The sequence below is a fragment of the Bufo bufo genome, chromosome 4 (assembly GCF_905171765.1).
Source record: "Bufo bufo chromosome 4, aBufBuf1.1, whole genome shotgun sequence".
Classification (NCBI taxonomy): domain Eukaryota; kingdom Metazoa; phylum Chordata; class Amphibia; order Anura; family Bufonidae; genus Bufo; species Bufo bufo.
This window is the reverse complement of record NC_053392.1, coordinates 292,479,694-292,496,165: the sequence shown is the minus strand read 5'-3', so window position 1 is coordinate 292,496,165 and position 16,472 is coordinate 292,479,694. Positions and strand designations below refer to the sequence as shown.

Below are 16,472 nucleotides of genomic sequence, written 5' to 3'. Positions count from 1 at the left end.
AACAGCCATGCAGCAGCTCACAGAGCATGAGGAGGCTATCCCTTCTAGTACTGCACTGAGGTGAGCTACATCAAACAATGGCCCTAAGGCTTCATTCACACATCCGCAAAGGGGTCCGCATCCGTTCTGCAATTTTGCGGAACGGGTGAGGACCCATTCATTCTCTATGGGGACGGAATAGATGCGGAGAGCACACTATGTGCTCTCCGCATCCGCATTTCCAGAGCACGCCCCCGATCTTCCGGTCCGCAGCTCCGGAAAAAAATAGAACATGTCCTATTCTTGTCTGCCATTGCGGACAAGAATAAGCATTTCTATGGGGGTGCCGGCCGGGTGTATTGCGGATCCGCAATACACTACGGACGTGTGAATGGACCCTTATTCATGCACAAGAAGCCTCCTCCTGTGCACATGTGACAGTGGCAGCCATAAACCACCATTGTAACAGTTGCCAGACTGATTACCACTAGTAACAGGCTATCTTTCCACAAATTGGCTTGGAAGACTGTATTTCATATCACGTTCACTGTGCTAGCCTTTCTTTTCTGTAAGGTGCAACATTTTTAGCACATGGCTCAACTAAGCACCATTTCCATCTGCCACTGTCATGTGATATTCATCTATCTCACTAGACTTCAATAATGAAGACATACAGAACACACTGGAGATGCAGACAGAATATTCTAGTATGCACAAAATACGTTAAAATGTCCCAAATAGGCCATCATATGAAAAATCACAGGGTGCCTTCACATGTGGCAGATTTTGTAGCAAAAATTTCTGAAATCAGTTCCATTCATCTGAAAGGAGCTTGCAGAAATCCATGTGCTTGTGGCCAAAACAACCCCATTCAGATGAACGGAACAGATTTTCGGTTGCAGAAATTCCCGCATCAAATTCTGCCTTGTGTGAAGGCACCCTTATACAGAGGGCCTAATATCAGTTAATGTTTTTCACAAGTAGAATTAGAGCAAGCATTTACAGATATTCCTAGCAAACGGTGTCTGGTTATTCTGAATACTTGATTCACTGTTCCACATACTTTAATAGCCCGATGTCCAGAAGGTGGAACACTTTAAAGACATTAGCTTCAAGTGGGAATGAGCTTCCTGTTACAGACATGACCTGAAGCCAGTGACGATTCCGAATTTCCTATAAAGATACATTCTCGTGTCAGTCACAGCCAAATGAAAAGCATGATACATGCATATTAGTTTTATTTTACCATTCCCATCATCTATGAGTATAAATTAATATTTCAAAAAATGACAGAAAAAACCTCACTGAATCGGATCATGGCCACTTTAGCTGTCATTTTTATCTCATCATCATATTTAATACATTTTCTCAAGAACATTAAATTATTATTAGATATACAAGCTATAAGCCAAAAGTGTATGGCACTTGAAAGAGTGCTTGGTCTTTTCTGTATTAGCAGTCAGAGAATATACCACCACTTTATGGACGTCCTCCTATGCAAACTTCTGACATGTCAAATGTTTAAAGGGAATGTGTCTCCTATATTTTTTCTGCTTGTTAAAACTAGAAAGTGACACATATCGTTTTTTTCTAATCTGTTTTTATTTTATGATTGTAGATTATGGGGTCATCTTGCCTGAGCTTTTCTTAACCACATTAAGGGTCCATTCACACATCCGTGTGTGTTTTGCGGATCCACGGACCGCACATTGCCGGCACTAAGAGAATATGCCTATTCTTGTCCGCTATTGCGGACAAGAATAGGACATGTTCTATTTTTTTCAGGATCGAAACTGCGGACCCGGAAGTGCGGGTCCGCAATTCCGGATCGGGGCCGCACGTCGTGCGGCCCCAAAGAGATGAATGGGTCCGCAATTCCATTCCGCAAAATGCGGAATGGAATTGCGGATGTGTGAATGGAGCCTTAGAGATATGCTTTACAGCAGCCATCATGGGTTATAGACACAATGAACAAGAGAGGATCTCATCGACGTCTATGGGAAAGTTTTCTAAGCCTGCTCTGTGATATCATCTATTGTGAATGGCGAGTCCTGTGTTATCTGTATATACGTGATATTTGTCATTCTAATCCTGCCACTAATGATAAGCAGATTACTGCAGTAACGTGATCTGTACAGACCGAGAAGTGGTGCCTGTTATTAGGCTTAGTGGCCAGGGCAAAACTGTAAGATTTTAGCATATATTTATTTTATATAGATAGTGACATGGAATCGAAAAAATTAATTTAAAGGGGTTCCCCGAGCTTATCTTCAGGATAGGTCATCAATATTAGATCGGCTGGGGTCTGACCGATGTTTGAGGAGGCTGCAGCACTCTTGTTAGTGTCGCTGCCTCTTCACAGCACTGTACATTGGATGGCGACGGTGCTTGGTATTACAGCTCAGCCCAGTTCACTTGAATGGGGCTGAGCTGCGACTAGGCCATGTGACAGACAAATGTGATGTCACAAGGCCTATGAAGAAACCTAAGTGCTCACAGAGTAGACTGCTGCTCTCTGATTAACTGTAAATTGGTCAGAGAACTGCTCTGACTGCTCATTTGGAAGCCTTATCTCTGCTTCCCTAACAGCTCAGAAACTTGTATATCTGTTTAATAAGAATATAGCTTAAGGCTACATGCACACAAACGTTGTTTGTCTCCGTGTCCGTTCCGGGTTTTTTTGCGGATAGGATGGGGACCCATTCATTTCAATGGGTCCTCAAAAAATGCAGACAGCCCACCGTGTGCTGTCCGCATCAGTATGTCTGTTCCGTAGCCCCGCAAAAAGAATAGAACACATCTTATTCTTGTCGTGTGCATGTAGCCTAAAGGAGTGTTTTTGTCAGGAGTTCAGAGTTAAGTGCTATAGATCCAGCCATCAGAACAGCTACCTGATGGATTGACTGAGCAGGGGAAGCAACAGTCTGCAGATATTCTGAAAGCAAAAGCTGTAGAGCAAAAACTGTTGAAAATGTTTAATAAAGACCAACTGAAAAATATTTTTTACTGCATAATGAGTAGAATGCAAAAATTAAAATGCCCCCAAAGTGTCCATAGCCTTTAATGACAAGATTCTGTAGACAGAATACCTTCGATTTTAATTCATGTAGAATAGGGAAGACATCTTCATAAAATTTGATATCTCGAGCCATTTCATTGTATGCATCCCAGTCCTTCAGTTTATCACTCCAAATCTTGCACTCAGAAAAATATTGTTCAACCTAGCAAATAAACGGATAAAAAGAAACCATCAGAAAAACTAAGATATATTAAGTGGGGAAACTAATAATAGCTTTTTTATTGTTCTTTCAGTAACTTTGAAAATTTCTTCCTGGATATTTGTGTTGGAACCACAGTCCATTAGTTGAAGATGATTGGCTGAAGAATAAATTATTCAAACATGATTACCGTTCTTAAGATTTGCTTTTAGGAGTTTGTTTCACTTAGTTATTATTACTTTAGATATCAAGTAGCTTTCAGATACGATTCTAGTATTATTATTAAATTATGGGCATCCACTCAGTTTAAGCAAGACATTAGACGTGCTTATGAAAGTACTAAGCAAAATGTTACTTTTATTAGAAGGACAAACAAAGGGATCTAAAAAAAAACTAATGAGAACTATGCTAAAAATAAATGATAGATAGTATGACAGCTTAACTTTAAGATTCAGATGCCACACCAATTAGAGTAGATCCCCATCAGAATGGTGATTATGTTGGGTGAAACCTTATTCACATGTCTAAGTCATGATTTTGCAAGAATCATGTCTCATTTGTAATGTGTGAAAAAGGACTTAAAGGGGTTTTCCTACAAAGTACATTTATCAGCTACCCACATGACCGGGGATAAATGTATGACAATTGGACTTCTGCAAGAGAGCTAGAACAGGGATTCAAAGTTCCCCGTTTCCCCTCAGCATATAAATGTGGTGCGGAGACGTTTGGTGGATCAGCAGATTTAGCATGCCTACTGTTATTCCATTTAAAGTTTATCAGACTGATGGAGATGGCCAAGCAAAGCACAAAGATGTTTTTGACAGTGCCGTACCACTTCAGGAATCATAATGGTGTTCCCAGGATTTGCCCAAACTTGGTCTGATCACGAGTACCATAAATGTACTTAATCTTCTTATGCAATAGTTTAGATTTTTTGTTAATTCCTGTACTTTAACCTTGTATGACTATATTATTAATACAACTATGATCATGAATTTGTACAAACAATAGTATTAAACGTCATATGGAATTTTGTATGAGACAGAAGTATAACAATGTAACATGCAGCAGTAGTGCAAGCACACCTCTTGGTTATTTAGTCTAAGGTCTACATCTGCCCAAAGTGTGTTCCGGAATCGCTGGTCAAACTCAATGAACTTCGGAACAGATATATAGTGTTCCCAGTTAGCTCCAAATCCTAAAGAAACAACAACATTTATAAAAAATAAAAAAAACAACAAACAAACATACAGCTATAATAAAATACATTTGTAAAAATATTACTTTATTATATACTGTATAAGTTTAAGTGGTTGTTCCACGTCTGCAAAAGTTATTTATCGTGTAGACAAGGTAAATTACAAGGCATTTACTATGTAATGTGATTGTACATATTGCCTCCTTTGCTGGCTTAATAAATTTTTCCATCACATTATACACTGCTTGTATCCATAATTATGACCACCCCTGCAATCTAGAAGCGGTGGCCGTGCTTGCACACTATAGAAAAAGCCTATGCCCTCTCCCACGGTCCTGGGCACCAGAGAGTTCTGGTGCTTTTTACTATAGTGTGCAAGCACACCAATGCTCTAGATTGGAGAGTGTCAAAACCCCGGAAAACGAGCAGTGTATAATGTGATGGAAAAATGATTTGGGCCTGTAAAGGAAAAAATATGGACAATCACATTACATTAGTAAGTGCCTTGTATTAACTTTGTCATAAATCTCATGCACATGCTGCTGAGAGTGTCCACACCGGATCTGCATAAACTTGACATGTGTGTAGAATTAAATCTACAGCATTTCAATGTTGCAGTTAACCCGAAAAACAGAGTGAAATATGCAGCAAATCTTTAGCAATTCTGCACTGAAATGCTTTGGATTTGTAATGACCGACGTCACGCACAGGGAGGAAAACAGGGAAAGCCCTGCCCAAGGGAAAGGGAAAGGTGGTGACCCCTAACTCACCTTGCGGCTGGCACCTGACTGCCCTGACGTCCCTAGACGGGTTCCTCACCCGTGCGGCGATCACTGTGCCTAAACCCTGGCTTTCCCTAATATGAGCCCTGGATAGTGAACAGGAGCCGGTGGGATTGCTAGTCACACCACTATCACTAAGAGGAAACACCAGGGAGAGGACAGACAAAACAGACAAACACATACACCCAGGTGGGCGACCACAATAAACCAAAAAGGTCCAACAGGGATCCGGAGGGGTAGCGTTCTGGACCAACTCCAGCGAACGGCAGCAACACAGCTCCAGAAGGTCAGAATAGATGTCCAGGCAGGAAGCTCTATCTCTGGCAACCAGAGAAGTGTGAGAGAGGAATATAAGGAGGTCTGGGAATGCTGGACAAGGAACAGCTGAGGAGAAGGAGCTACGGATCCCTGAGTGAGCCAAAAGGGTTTGCTAAGCAAACCCAGAAAGCTACCATAAGGAAACAGCCCTATCTTAAATAGAGCGTGCAGCCAACCGCTGCGACTTCCTGACCCCGGGTATAACGGAGTCAGGCGTGGTTCTCGATACCCTCGTGACAGGATTTTGGCCCACACATGCAACAGATTTTTGGCAGCGGACCAGTTACATGTGGTTGTAAACTGAGAGATGTATACGTAAAATATTGAAAGTATAGGCTGCATAAATAAGTATAACTGATACAGGTGAGTCCTTAATCCTGCCTTTTCTAACTTTACTTTTGCAAAGCACAATGAAAGGACAAGTTTCCTGCTCAGGCTGCCTCGAGCTAGGGTCACATATGTTCCAGTAAGAGCCTCCGTTATTATTATTATTATTTATTATTATTAAAGCGCCATTCATTCCATAGCGCTGTACATATGAGAAGAGGTATACATACAGTACAGACCAAATGTTTGGACACACCTTCTCATTCAAAGAGTTTTCTTTATTTTCATGACTATGAAGGCATCAAAACTATGAATTAACACATGTGAAATTATATACATAACAAACAAGTGTGAAACAACTGAAAATATGTCATATTCTAGGTTCTTCAAAGTAGCCACCTTTTGCTTCGATTACTGCTTTGCACACTTTTGGCATTCTCTTGATGAGCTTCAAGAGGTAGTCCCCTGAAATGGCCTTCCAACAGTCTTGAAGGAGTTCCCAGAGATGCTTAGCACTTGTTGGCCCTTTTTCCTTCACTCTGCGGTCCAGATCACCCCAAACCATCTCGATTGGGTTCAGGTCCGGTGACTGTGGAGGCCAGGTCATCTGGCGCAGCACCCCATCACTCTCCTTCATGGTCAAATAGCCCTTACTTTCAACGTTTTCCCAATTTTTCGGCTGACTGACTGACCTTCATTTCTTAAAGTAATGATGGCCACACGTTTTTCTTTACTTAGCTGCTTTTTTCTTGCCATAATACAAATTCTAACAGTCTATTCAGTAGGACTATCAGCTGTGTATCCACCTGACTTCTCCTCAACGCAACTGATGGTCCCAACCCCATTTATAAGGCAAGAAATCCCACTTATTAAACCTGACAGGGCACACCTGTGAAGTGAAAACCATTTCAGGGGACTACCTCTTGAAGCTCATCAAGAGAATGCCAAGAGTGTGCAAAGCAGTAGGTGGCTACTTTGAAGAACCTAGAATATGACATATTTTCAGTTGTTTCACACTTGTTTGTTATGTATATAATTCCACATGTGTTAATCCATAGTTTTGATGCCTTCAGTGTGAATCTACAATTTTCATAGTCATGAAAATAAAGAAAACTCTTTGAATGAGAAGGTGTGTCCAAACTTTTGGTCTGTACTGTACATAATACAGACAATTGCACTAATCATAAACAAGACGAGTTACAAACTGGTACAGAAGGAGAGAGGGCCCTGCCCGTGTGGGCTTACAATCTACATGGTATGGGAGAAGGACACAGTAGGTGTGGGTGAAGTTGGTCAAGGCAGTATAGAGGCAGCAGGGTCACTGGTTGTAGGCTTGTCTGAAGAGGTGGGTTTTCAGGTTTCTTTTGAAGGATTCCACTGTAGGTGAGAGTCTGATATGTTGGGGTAGCGACATATCAGAGGCTGAGGCTATGGGTGCCATGAGGTCGGAGTTATGGCTTCTGATATTATTTCATTCATCTACTTAATGGTTTAGACCACCCACTGGTCTAGCAGCCAACATGTCTAGGGTGGCTGTGCATTTTAAGTATCCCCCTCCCAGGTCTTCATTAGGACGCCCAAATGGTTTTCAATTAGCAGGCCTGTGCTAAATGGGGGCTTCCTCTGATAATGTGGAGTTTCTCACCTAGTCTTCAGACAGGCTGGCATCGAGAGGCACCAGTTGCATTTGCTTAATAGATCAATTAACCACTGCTATATAATCAGCTATTGATAATGTAGGTCTAGGAGAATATGAGATCTATCTATCTATCTATCTATCTATCTGTCTATTTACCTCAGATTTACCTCGGAGCTCTATTTACCTCGGATCTCTATTTACCTCGGATCTCCGTTACAGATTACAGCAAAAAAAGGACAAAATACCACTGCATGCAGCAGTATTTTGACCGGCAAAATTCCGGTACTCTCACTGGACACCCACTGAACTCCATTAAAGTGAATGGAGTTGGATGGGCGTCTGTAATGTCAGGAATATACTGTCTCCGATGGACCCATTGTCACGTAGTAATGTGGGAGGGAACACCACACCGACAACAGGAGGGAAGGGAAAAGGAACTAAGCCTCAAAGCTAGGGAAAGGAACACCCCCTATGGAAACCCTAATCCTAGCCGTGACTCCTATCCGTATGAACGGACCTTGAGGGTAGGAAGGTTCATACACTGGAACCTAAGACCCTGGAAACCTTAAATTGCCCTGGAGTAGTGTCTGGGCTTGAGATGGCCTGTTCCTTCCAATATGAAAGAACCAGCGTCTCCCTGAGGCCTAGTAACATAAGACAGAGAGGAAAAAACAAAATATAAAAGAGATGTAACACTTAACTTCTGAAGTAAATGGACGAGCAGGAACTCAGAAGAGGACCACACACCAGCACTTACCAAATACCAAACTGAAGCTATCAACCGCATAGCATGATGGGTGAAGCTACACTAAAGAGAGGAGTGGGAATGACCACTAAGCTACACCTGAGACAAGAGGTGTGGTCATTACCAGCAACAACACTGAAAACAATTGAAACCAAAGAGGCTGTCAGATCACATCACGTGCAGCCAGTCTCTTAGATCTTCTGACACCTGTCATGTTAGAGACCGTGACACCCATGCCAGAACAGAATACCAGAATCCTAGAGCAAATCTGCACTTACTATAAGTCTCAGAATCTATTTGTACTGCTGCCAAAGATTCTGACCAAGTAGTTTGGTAAAAACATATCTTTTTATTGCTCTCCTATGAAAACCTGGAGGCCCAAACCATAAGAATATACACCCTGAACAGGTAAGTTATTACCTTGGTGAAGGCAGATCATGAATTGTCACTGAGCTTTCCAAAAACATTTTATATGCTATGGCGACATATAAAAAGTTTTGATCGGTGGGCAGGGGCAGACTGGGAACTTAAAGTGGCCCTGGAAAAAATACTAAAAGTGGCCCTGTTTTGTAGTCGGGTCCAAATTGATGGAAGCCAAGTCCAGCAATTCCATATTGTGGCACATTATACCACCCCAACAGAGCCAAATACCACAGTCCAGCACAAAATGCATCCCCAAAAACTTCCACTGACCCGACGTGAGGACCGCCCAGAGGGCCCCCTGGACAAACGCCCACCGGGAAATTTTCCTGTAAGGTCTATGGCCAATCCGTCCCTGTCGGTGGGGGTCTGAGTGCTGAGAGCCCCATTGATCACTAGAACAGGGAGAGAGAAGCGCTCTCTCTTCGCTGCAAAAGACTGAATTGAGATGGACCCACAGACTTTCTATTGCTGAACTCAAAGATCTGAAACATTTTCTACATACACAAAAGACCCATTACTCTCAAATATTGTTCACAAATCTGTGTTAGTGAGCACTTTTCCTTTGCCGAGATAATCCATCCCACTTCACAGGTGTGGCATATCAAGGTGCTGATTAGACAGCATGAATATTGCACAGGTGTGCCTTGGACTGCCCACAATAAAAGGACACTCTGAAATGTGCACAGTTTTGCCATAATGGGGGGGGGGGGAGTCAGAAAACCAGTCAGTATCTGGTGTGGCCACCAATTGCCTCACGCAGTGCAGCACATCTCCGTCGCATAGAGTTGATCAGGTTGTTGATTGTGGCCTGTGGAATGTTGGTCCACTCCTCTTCAATAGCTGTGCGAAGTTGCAGAATATTGGCAGGAACTGGAACATGCTGTCGTATACCCCGATCCAGAGCATCCCAAACATGCTCAATGGGTGACATGTCCATTGAGTATGCTGTCCATGCAAGAACTATGATGTTTTCAACTTCAAGGAATTGTGTACAGGTACTTGCAATATGGGGCTGTGCATTATCATGCTGCAACATGAGGTGATGGTAGTGGATGAATGGCACAACAATGGGCCTCAGGATCTCATCACAGTATCTCTGTGCATTCAAAATGCCATCAATAAAATGCACCTGTATTCTTTGTCCATAACATACGCCTGCCCATACCATAACCCCACTGCCACCATGGGCCACTCGACCCACAACGTTGACGTCAGAAAACCGTTCACCCACACAATGCCACACATGCTGTCTGCCATCTGCCCTGAACAGTGAAAACCGGCACTCATCCGTGAACAGAACGCCTCTCTAACGTGCCAGATGCCATCGACTGTGAGCATTTGCCCACTCAAGTCGGCTTACGACGACGAACTGCAGTCAGGTCCAGACCCCGATGAGGACGACGAGCATGCAGATGAGCTTCCCTGAGACGGTTTCTGACAGTTTGTGCAGAAATTCTTTGGTTATGCAAACCGATTGTTGCTGCAGCTGTCCGGGTGGCTGGTCTCAGACGATCATGGAGGTGAACATGTTGGATGTGGAGGTCCTGGGCTGGTGTGGTTACACGTGGTCTGTGGTTGTGAGGCCGGTTGGATGTACTGCCAAATTCTCTGAAACACCTTTGGGGACGGCTTATGGTAGAGAAATGAACATTTATTGCACGGCAACAGCTCTGGTAGACATTCCTGCAGTCAGCATGCCAATTGTACGCTTCCTCAAACGTTGCGACATCTGTGGCATTGGCTGTGTGATCAAACTGTTTATATAAAAATAAATACTTTTATTGAATTACATTACACAATAAATATCACTTGTAGTCAAAAGGGATGGGATATAGAGAAGCGAGCCTCTAAACAATGGGCTCAACAATGCGGAGAATCGCATTGGAGGAGAATTGCACCTTGAGCAGCCACAGTTACCAAAATAATAAAGAGTCAGGTTACAATGAAATAGATGATGGATAGTAATAGCAATAATATATCACATCAGACATCTAGCATGACTATCCAAAAAATCCTTACACCCTCCTCAATCTAAGGCTCAAATTGAATGTCAGACTGCGGCATTATGTAATTATATCACTGATGGACAAAACCTACAATAATGATGGCTGCTAAGCACTGAATAGTTCCGTCAGTCCAGACATCAAAGGAGTCTCACATTACATACCCATATTGCTGCTGCTCGCGGTAACAACGGATCCCCAAATGCCTCAACCTCGACACGTGTTTCGCCACGTAGGCTTCGTCAGGAGGTACATTTAACTCTGAGACACATTGGGCATATATAGGCCAAAGAGGAGGGAGATCAATTATTTAACTATCACAATCACCTGTGTTGGGGGAAGTTCTGGCGCGGTCCCGTCCATGATGTGTGACTGCCTCCTTCAGCGCCTCCCCGTCGCCCACATTACTTTGCTAGATACTGTGGTTCCAGGTGGATTAAACGAATATAATAGCTTCAAACCCTTTTTGTAAGATGTGAATTTTATGTGTGGGCATATAGGATTTTTAATATATGTGTTCTATTTGTATTTTGTTTAGGCCTTAGATGGAGGGGGATATGACTGCATGGCAGGCATAAGAGAGCCTGTCAAATTATGTGAACCGAGATGAAGATATGGACTGTGCCCCTATGATAGATTTCATCAGAAACCAGTGATTCAAGAATTGATGTAATTGGAGAAGAGGAAGGCTTAAATGCCTATAATATTTTATGAATTTTTGGAATGAAAAAAAAATATTTTTTTTTTTCTTACAGCGCCACTGTCCACCGGTGGCGGCGGAGTGCTGATACTACATCAGAATTATGTATTTAATTGTATATTACATGCACTTTATACACAAGATCGTGGGGTCTGCTTGTCCTTGCGCCGGTGGACTGGGTAATCGCGGATGTGGTTTCCCATGCTACCGTTTGCTTGGACAGCGGATCCTTTTACTTTATTCCTGTTATTGTGCAGCGCCATTTTTCCATTGGCGGTAGCGGAGGGCTGACATCTGTGTAATTACGGCGGTCGGTATCTCTGCTGCCGGTCACTGGCAGGCGGGGTTGCCTTAATTAGAATTTTTTTTCACTGATGGCACTTTTATATGATTGAGGTGGGCACAACTGATTGCACATTGAATCATGAATTTTTTTAGTCCATGCACGTATGCACCTTGTTCCTTGTATAATGAGGGTCTTCAACCTAATGTCTTAATAAATAGATAAGTAAAGGAGAAAGATAAGAGTTAGGCCTTATGCACACGGCCGTTGTTTTGGTCCGCGTCCGAGCCGCACATTGTGCGGCTCGGGCACGGACCCATTCATTTCAATGGGTCCGCAAAAGATGTGGACAGCACTTCGTGTGCTGTCCGCATCCGTTGCTCTGTTCCGCGGCCCCGCAAAAAAAATATAACATGTCCTATTCTTGTCCGCAAAACGGACAAGAATAGGCAGTTATATCAATTGCCGCCCGTTCCGTTCCGCAAATTGCGGAAGGCACACGGGCGGCTTCCGTTTTTTGCGGATCCGCGGTTTGCGGTCCGCAAAAAACAGCACGGTCGTGTGCATGTAGCCTTACTAAGGGGGTGTAAGAGATAAGGGTTAAAGGGATATAAGCTTTTGCATGCACTTTTTTAAAAATAATCTTTTTATTTTTATCATGAATTTTCCTCTTGAAGATTGTATTATGTGATGTTTTTGATCCATGGGGCATGTCTGGTGATATTATATTGAAAATGTATAGGGTCAAAGGATTATGTAGGGGAATGTCTAGGGCGGCTCTCCCTCTAGTTGGAGATGGCAAGGTGCTCCAAACTGATGTCGGACTCTGTTCCCCAAAATCAAATACAAAAGGAAGTGAGTGGGCACTCTTATAAATGGATTCACATAGACTCGATATATGATGTATCACAAAAATTTATTTATTAAATGAATGTAGGTGTAAAATATATAAAATATATATATAAATAAGAAAGTCTGGACAGATATCTCCAAAAAAATGAGTGCAAAAAAGGAGAAAAGGCAAATATATCTAGAGTAAAGAAATGGCAAATATATCTAGAATAAAGCAATAGCGACACTGCGGTTATTCAGCAAAGTATAGGTATCAGCTGTTACATTTGTAAAATAGCTACTGAAATGCAGGTTCTGAGATCAAGGCAGAGTTCGTTCCAATCTCAGGCAACAATAGTCCAATAAATCATAAAAGTAATGTCGCGAACAAATATCCTTATAGCAACATAATGTAAGACCTTCCAAATCTGTGCAAAAATGAATCCAAATCAATGCGTCTTAAAAATAAATAAATAAATGCAAAAGTCCAACCAATGCAAAAAATAGTCCAACCAATGTAAAAAATAAAAATATATGAATCATATGCGAGGTGTTGCAAAGGGACTACAAGGGATGCAGCAAAAATAGGGGTGATATTTCTCTGTAAAGTGCAGACGTGCTCATGGAAAAAATAGTAATCAAAGTGATGATATGGACATGCTGCCAATTGTGTGAAGTAACTCCGCAGAAGTAATGCCAAAGTTGTTTCCCTGGAAAATGTAGCTTATGGTTGCTATTTAGTTACTTTTCATATACAATGTTGCGATCTGGAACTTGGATATAGAATGTGTCGGCAGATAAGAACCATTTGGCCCATCTAGTCTGCCCAATATACTGAATACTATGAATAACCCCAGGCCCTATCTTATATGAAGGATGGCCTTATGCCTATCCCATGCATGCTTAAACTCCTTCACTGTATTTGCAGCTACCACTTCTGCAGAAAGGCTATTCCATGCATCCACTACTCTCTCAGTAAAGTAATACTTCCTGATATTACTTTTAAACCTTTGCCCCTCTAATTTAAAACTATGTCCTCTTGTAGCAGTTTTTCTTCTATTAAATATTCTCTCCTCTTTTACCTTGTTGATTCCCTTTATGTATTTAAACAAGTATGATCAAAGTAGATCAGTAATGCACAGTGCGAATTGTCGAGGGTTTATTCCAGTACTCACATGTATATCGATGATTTCCTATTCGTGGCGTCCCACGTAGAGTTAGTATGGGGCAAGCTTACCTCTGACTTGTCTATGGAGATCTCTAATAGCGGACTTCAATAATACCTCACTACAGCCGATGCAGTCTGTTAACGGAGAGAAGTTGCAGCGGCGGTGCGGGGACCAGGAGCGGCACGGAGAGCTAGGTGAGTATTTTTTTAGCGTGGGGGGCCCGGCATATGGGGGGCCTTTTTTTAGGATTGTATTACCTCGTTAATGGCATATAGTCAGGGTAGGTCATCAAAATCTGATCAGTGGGGGTCTGACTTTTGGCACCCCCTCCAATCAACTGTTTGAAGAGGCCGCGGCTCTCCGGTGAGTGCTGGTGCCCGTGATATCACATTCACTGATAACATTACCTATTTGTGGCTCTGTCCCATTCAAGTGAAAGGGGTTGAGCAGCAATAACAGGCACAGCCACTACACAATGTATGGTGTTATGTTTATAAGTTGTGAGAAGACCTGAACGTCACAGCCTCTTCAAACAGCTGATCATTGATGACCTATCCTGGAGATAGGATATCAATATGGCACTCTTGGAAAACTCCTACCACAATTTAGACTATTATCTGCAGTAATATATGAATATATTCTGCAGCACTGTTACTGTACCTTTCCAGTCCTGTCCAACTCATAAAATTTCTTTGGAACGATATTGAAAAGTTTTTGCACCGAGATCAGGGTTTTCCTGTTAGCATCGTATGCCTGGTATCTATAAAAAGCAGTATTATTTACTTCTTGCCATGAATAATATCACAACAAATGTAAAAAAAAAAAAGCATTCAATACTTAAGCAGAAATTCACAAGAAGTTGAGAAGGAAGTTGAAAGCTCTGATTTGTCAATGACTATAACAGGCATGGCTGGAATTACAGCATCAGTTTACTATAATCTCTGTTCTAAGTTTCCAACTCCCACACTGAATGCATTCCATTGCCTAAGGAATTTATCAAATATATTTTCTAACTAGAACGTTAAAGTGTGAGCTGAATTGAATTTCCTATGTACTTGTTACCATAGTTCAGATATGAGCCCCAAGTGTTTAATATGGAACCTAATCTATGCCTAATGAAACTTGGGATAACTCACATTTGCATATTTCTTCACATTTATGTCCTCTTTTTGTATTGCAAATCTTTTAAAATTGTTTGTACATAATCAATTATTCAGTGTTTCCATATACTGTATGAGAACACTTGCTAGCAATACTTACTTCTCATTAAAATCATGCAGTCGAGTCACAGCTTCCTCTGGCTTCACGCCAGGGGCCGCTGGACCTTGTGTATCAAAGCGATTCCTAAACTGGATTACCTCCACGACAAAGCTCTGTTAAGAAATGTCAGTTGAATAAATAAATGAATCAGATTGAAATAAACTCCAAAATGCTAAGGGCATAACTATGGGGATGCCCTCTTCCTTGGAGGCCCCCATATACACTTGTGTATTGTCGGCCAAACACCCTGTGAATGGCGTGCTTAGCTAACAGTCCAATGTGTATGGGGAGCTTCCGACTTTCCCCTGACAGATGATGACAGGGGACAAAAGGATAGGGCGAAGTTCATCCAATCTTTTTGTTCTCCCAGAAAATTATCTGGCAGCTCCTTTTTCTTTCCCTATTGAAAACACATACATGTTCAGCTTAACCAAATGTGTATGGGGAGTCAGGAGGGAGGTGAGAGCTGATAGCTATTGAATACATATGGTCGGTTCTAGGGGACCCAAAAGTACCCTGCTACATAAGCAGACTAGTATCATAAATGGCACATAGTAGTAAGGGCGCCCTGTTACAAATGTTGCAATGGGGCTCAGAAGCTTCAAGTTTACAATAAATAGTTTACAATAAACATAGACATTTCAATGTTCACTGCATTCTTTTCTCTTCTACCGGAATCATTATTTAAGCATTTCCAATATTGAATTTTGCCTATTTCTTATTATTTTTCTTTGTCCTCAGGTCATGTTAATATGCATTAAAGGGGTTGGCCACTTTCCGGTTATTGTTGACCAGTGTGTTTGTAAGATGACTATATGGCACTTACTAATAAAGCCTTTGTTGAAATTCTACACAAATTTTCATTATTTCATAAGTTATGCCCCCTTGTTGGCCAAGTCTTTTGTCCTGTCAACACAGAGATCTTGTCCATAAAATGGCCGCTGATGGATGGTTATCTGACCAAGCAAGTCACTTCCATGTGATGTCTCGGCCATTCAAATACACTGTACCTGTCATCTATACTTGGACTGCTGGGTGTTAAATGCAGGTGATTTTTTTTAATACAACAGACATCACATGGAGGTGATTTGCCAGGTTACATGACCCTCCATCAGCGGCTATCTTATGGACAGGACCTCTATGTGGACAGCACAGAAGATTTGCCTAAAAAGGGGGCAGGGCTTAGGAAATATAGCAAATGGCAAAACATATCAACAAAGGCTATATAACAGCCATACTGTATAGTAATTTTACCTACACATTGGTCACAAGTAGCCAGAAAGTGGCCAACCCCTTTAAATTTAATTATTGGTAACAAGACCTAAATAAATCTGTAGTGTTTCTTTTACTTATTTCCTTTTATTTTGTCGACATTCTCGTATGATGTCCAGTAAACATGAAATCTTCCACATGTGCACTTTCTATAGGAATTTAAAGTTTTAGTTACCATTTTTACATATACAGAGTTAAATTACAACTGTATAACATAAAACCAAAATGATCACTCTTCAAAGAACTCTTTTTGTAATACATCTCTGCGGACTGTGCCCACCGAAGAATGAAAGGGATTATAGCAGAATATGATGTAAGCTTTAAA

The 16,472-nt window shown here is 41.7% G+C and overlaps 1 protein-coding gene across 1 annotated transcript in view; it reads right to left on the bottom strand.

Moving 5' to 3' along the window:
• LOC120998141 (dynein heavy chain 5, axonemal-like) overlaps window positions 1–16,472 on the bottom strand; it is a 268,121-nt gene that overhangs the window by 152,256 nt on the left and 99,393 nt on the right. Inside the window, 6 exon segments of the mRNA XM_040428685.1 lie at window positions 1,043–1,152; window positions 3,069–3,200; window positions 4,283–4,374; window positions 4,377–4,395; window positions 14,276–14,375; window positions 14,876–14,988. Coding sequence (XP_040284619.1) covers window positions 1,043–1,152; window positions 3,069–3,200; window positions 4,283–4,374; window positions 4,377–4,395; window positions 14,276–14,375; window positions 14,876–14,988 — 566 coding nt within the window.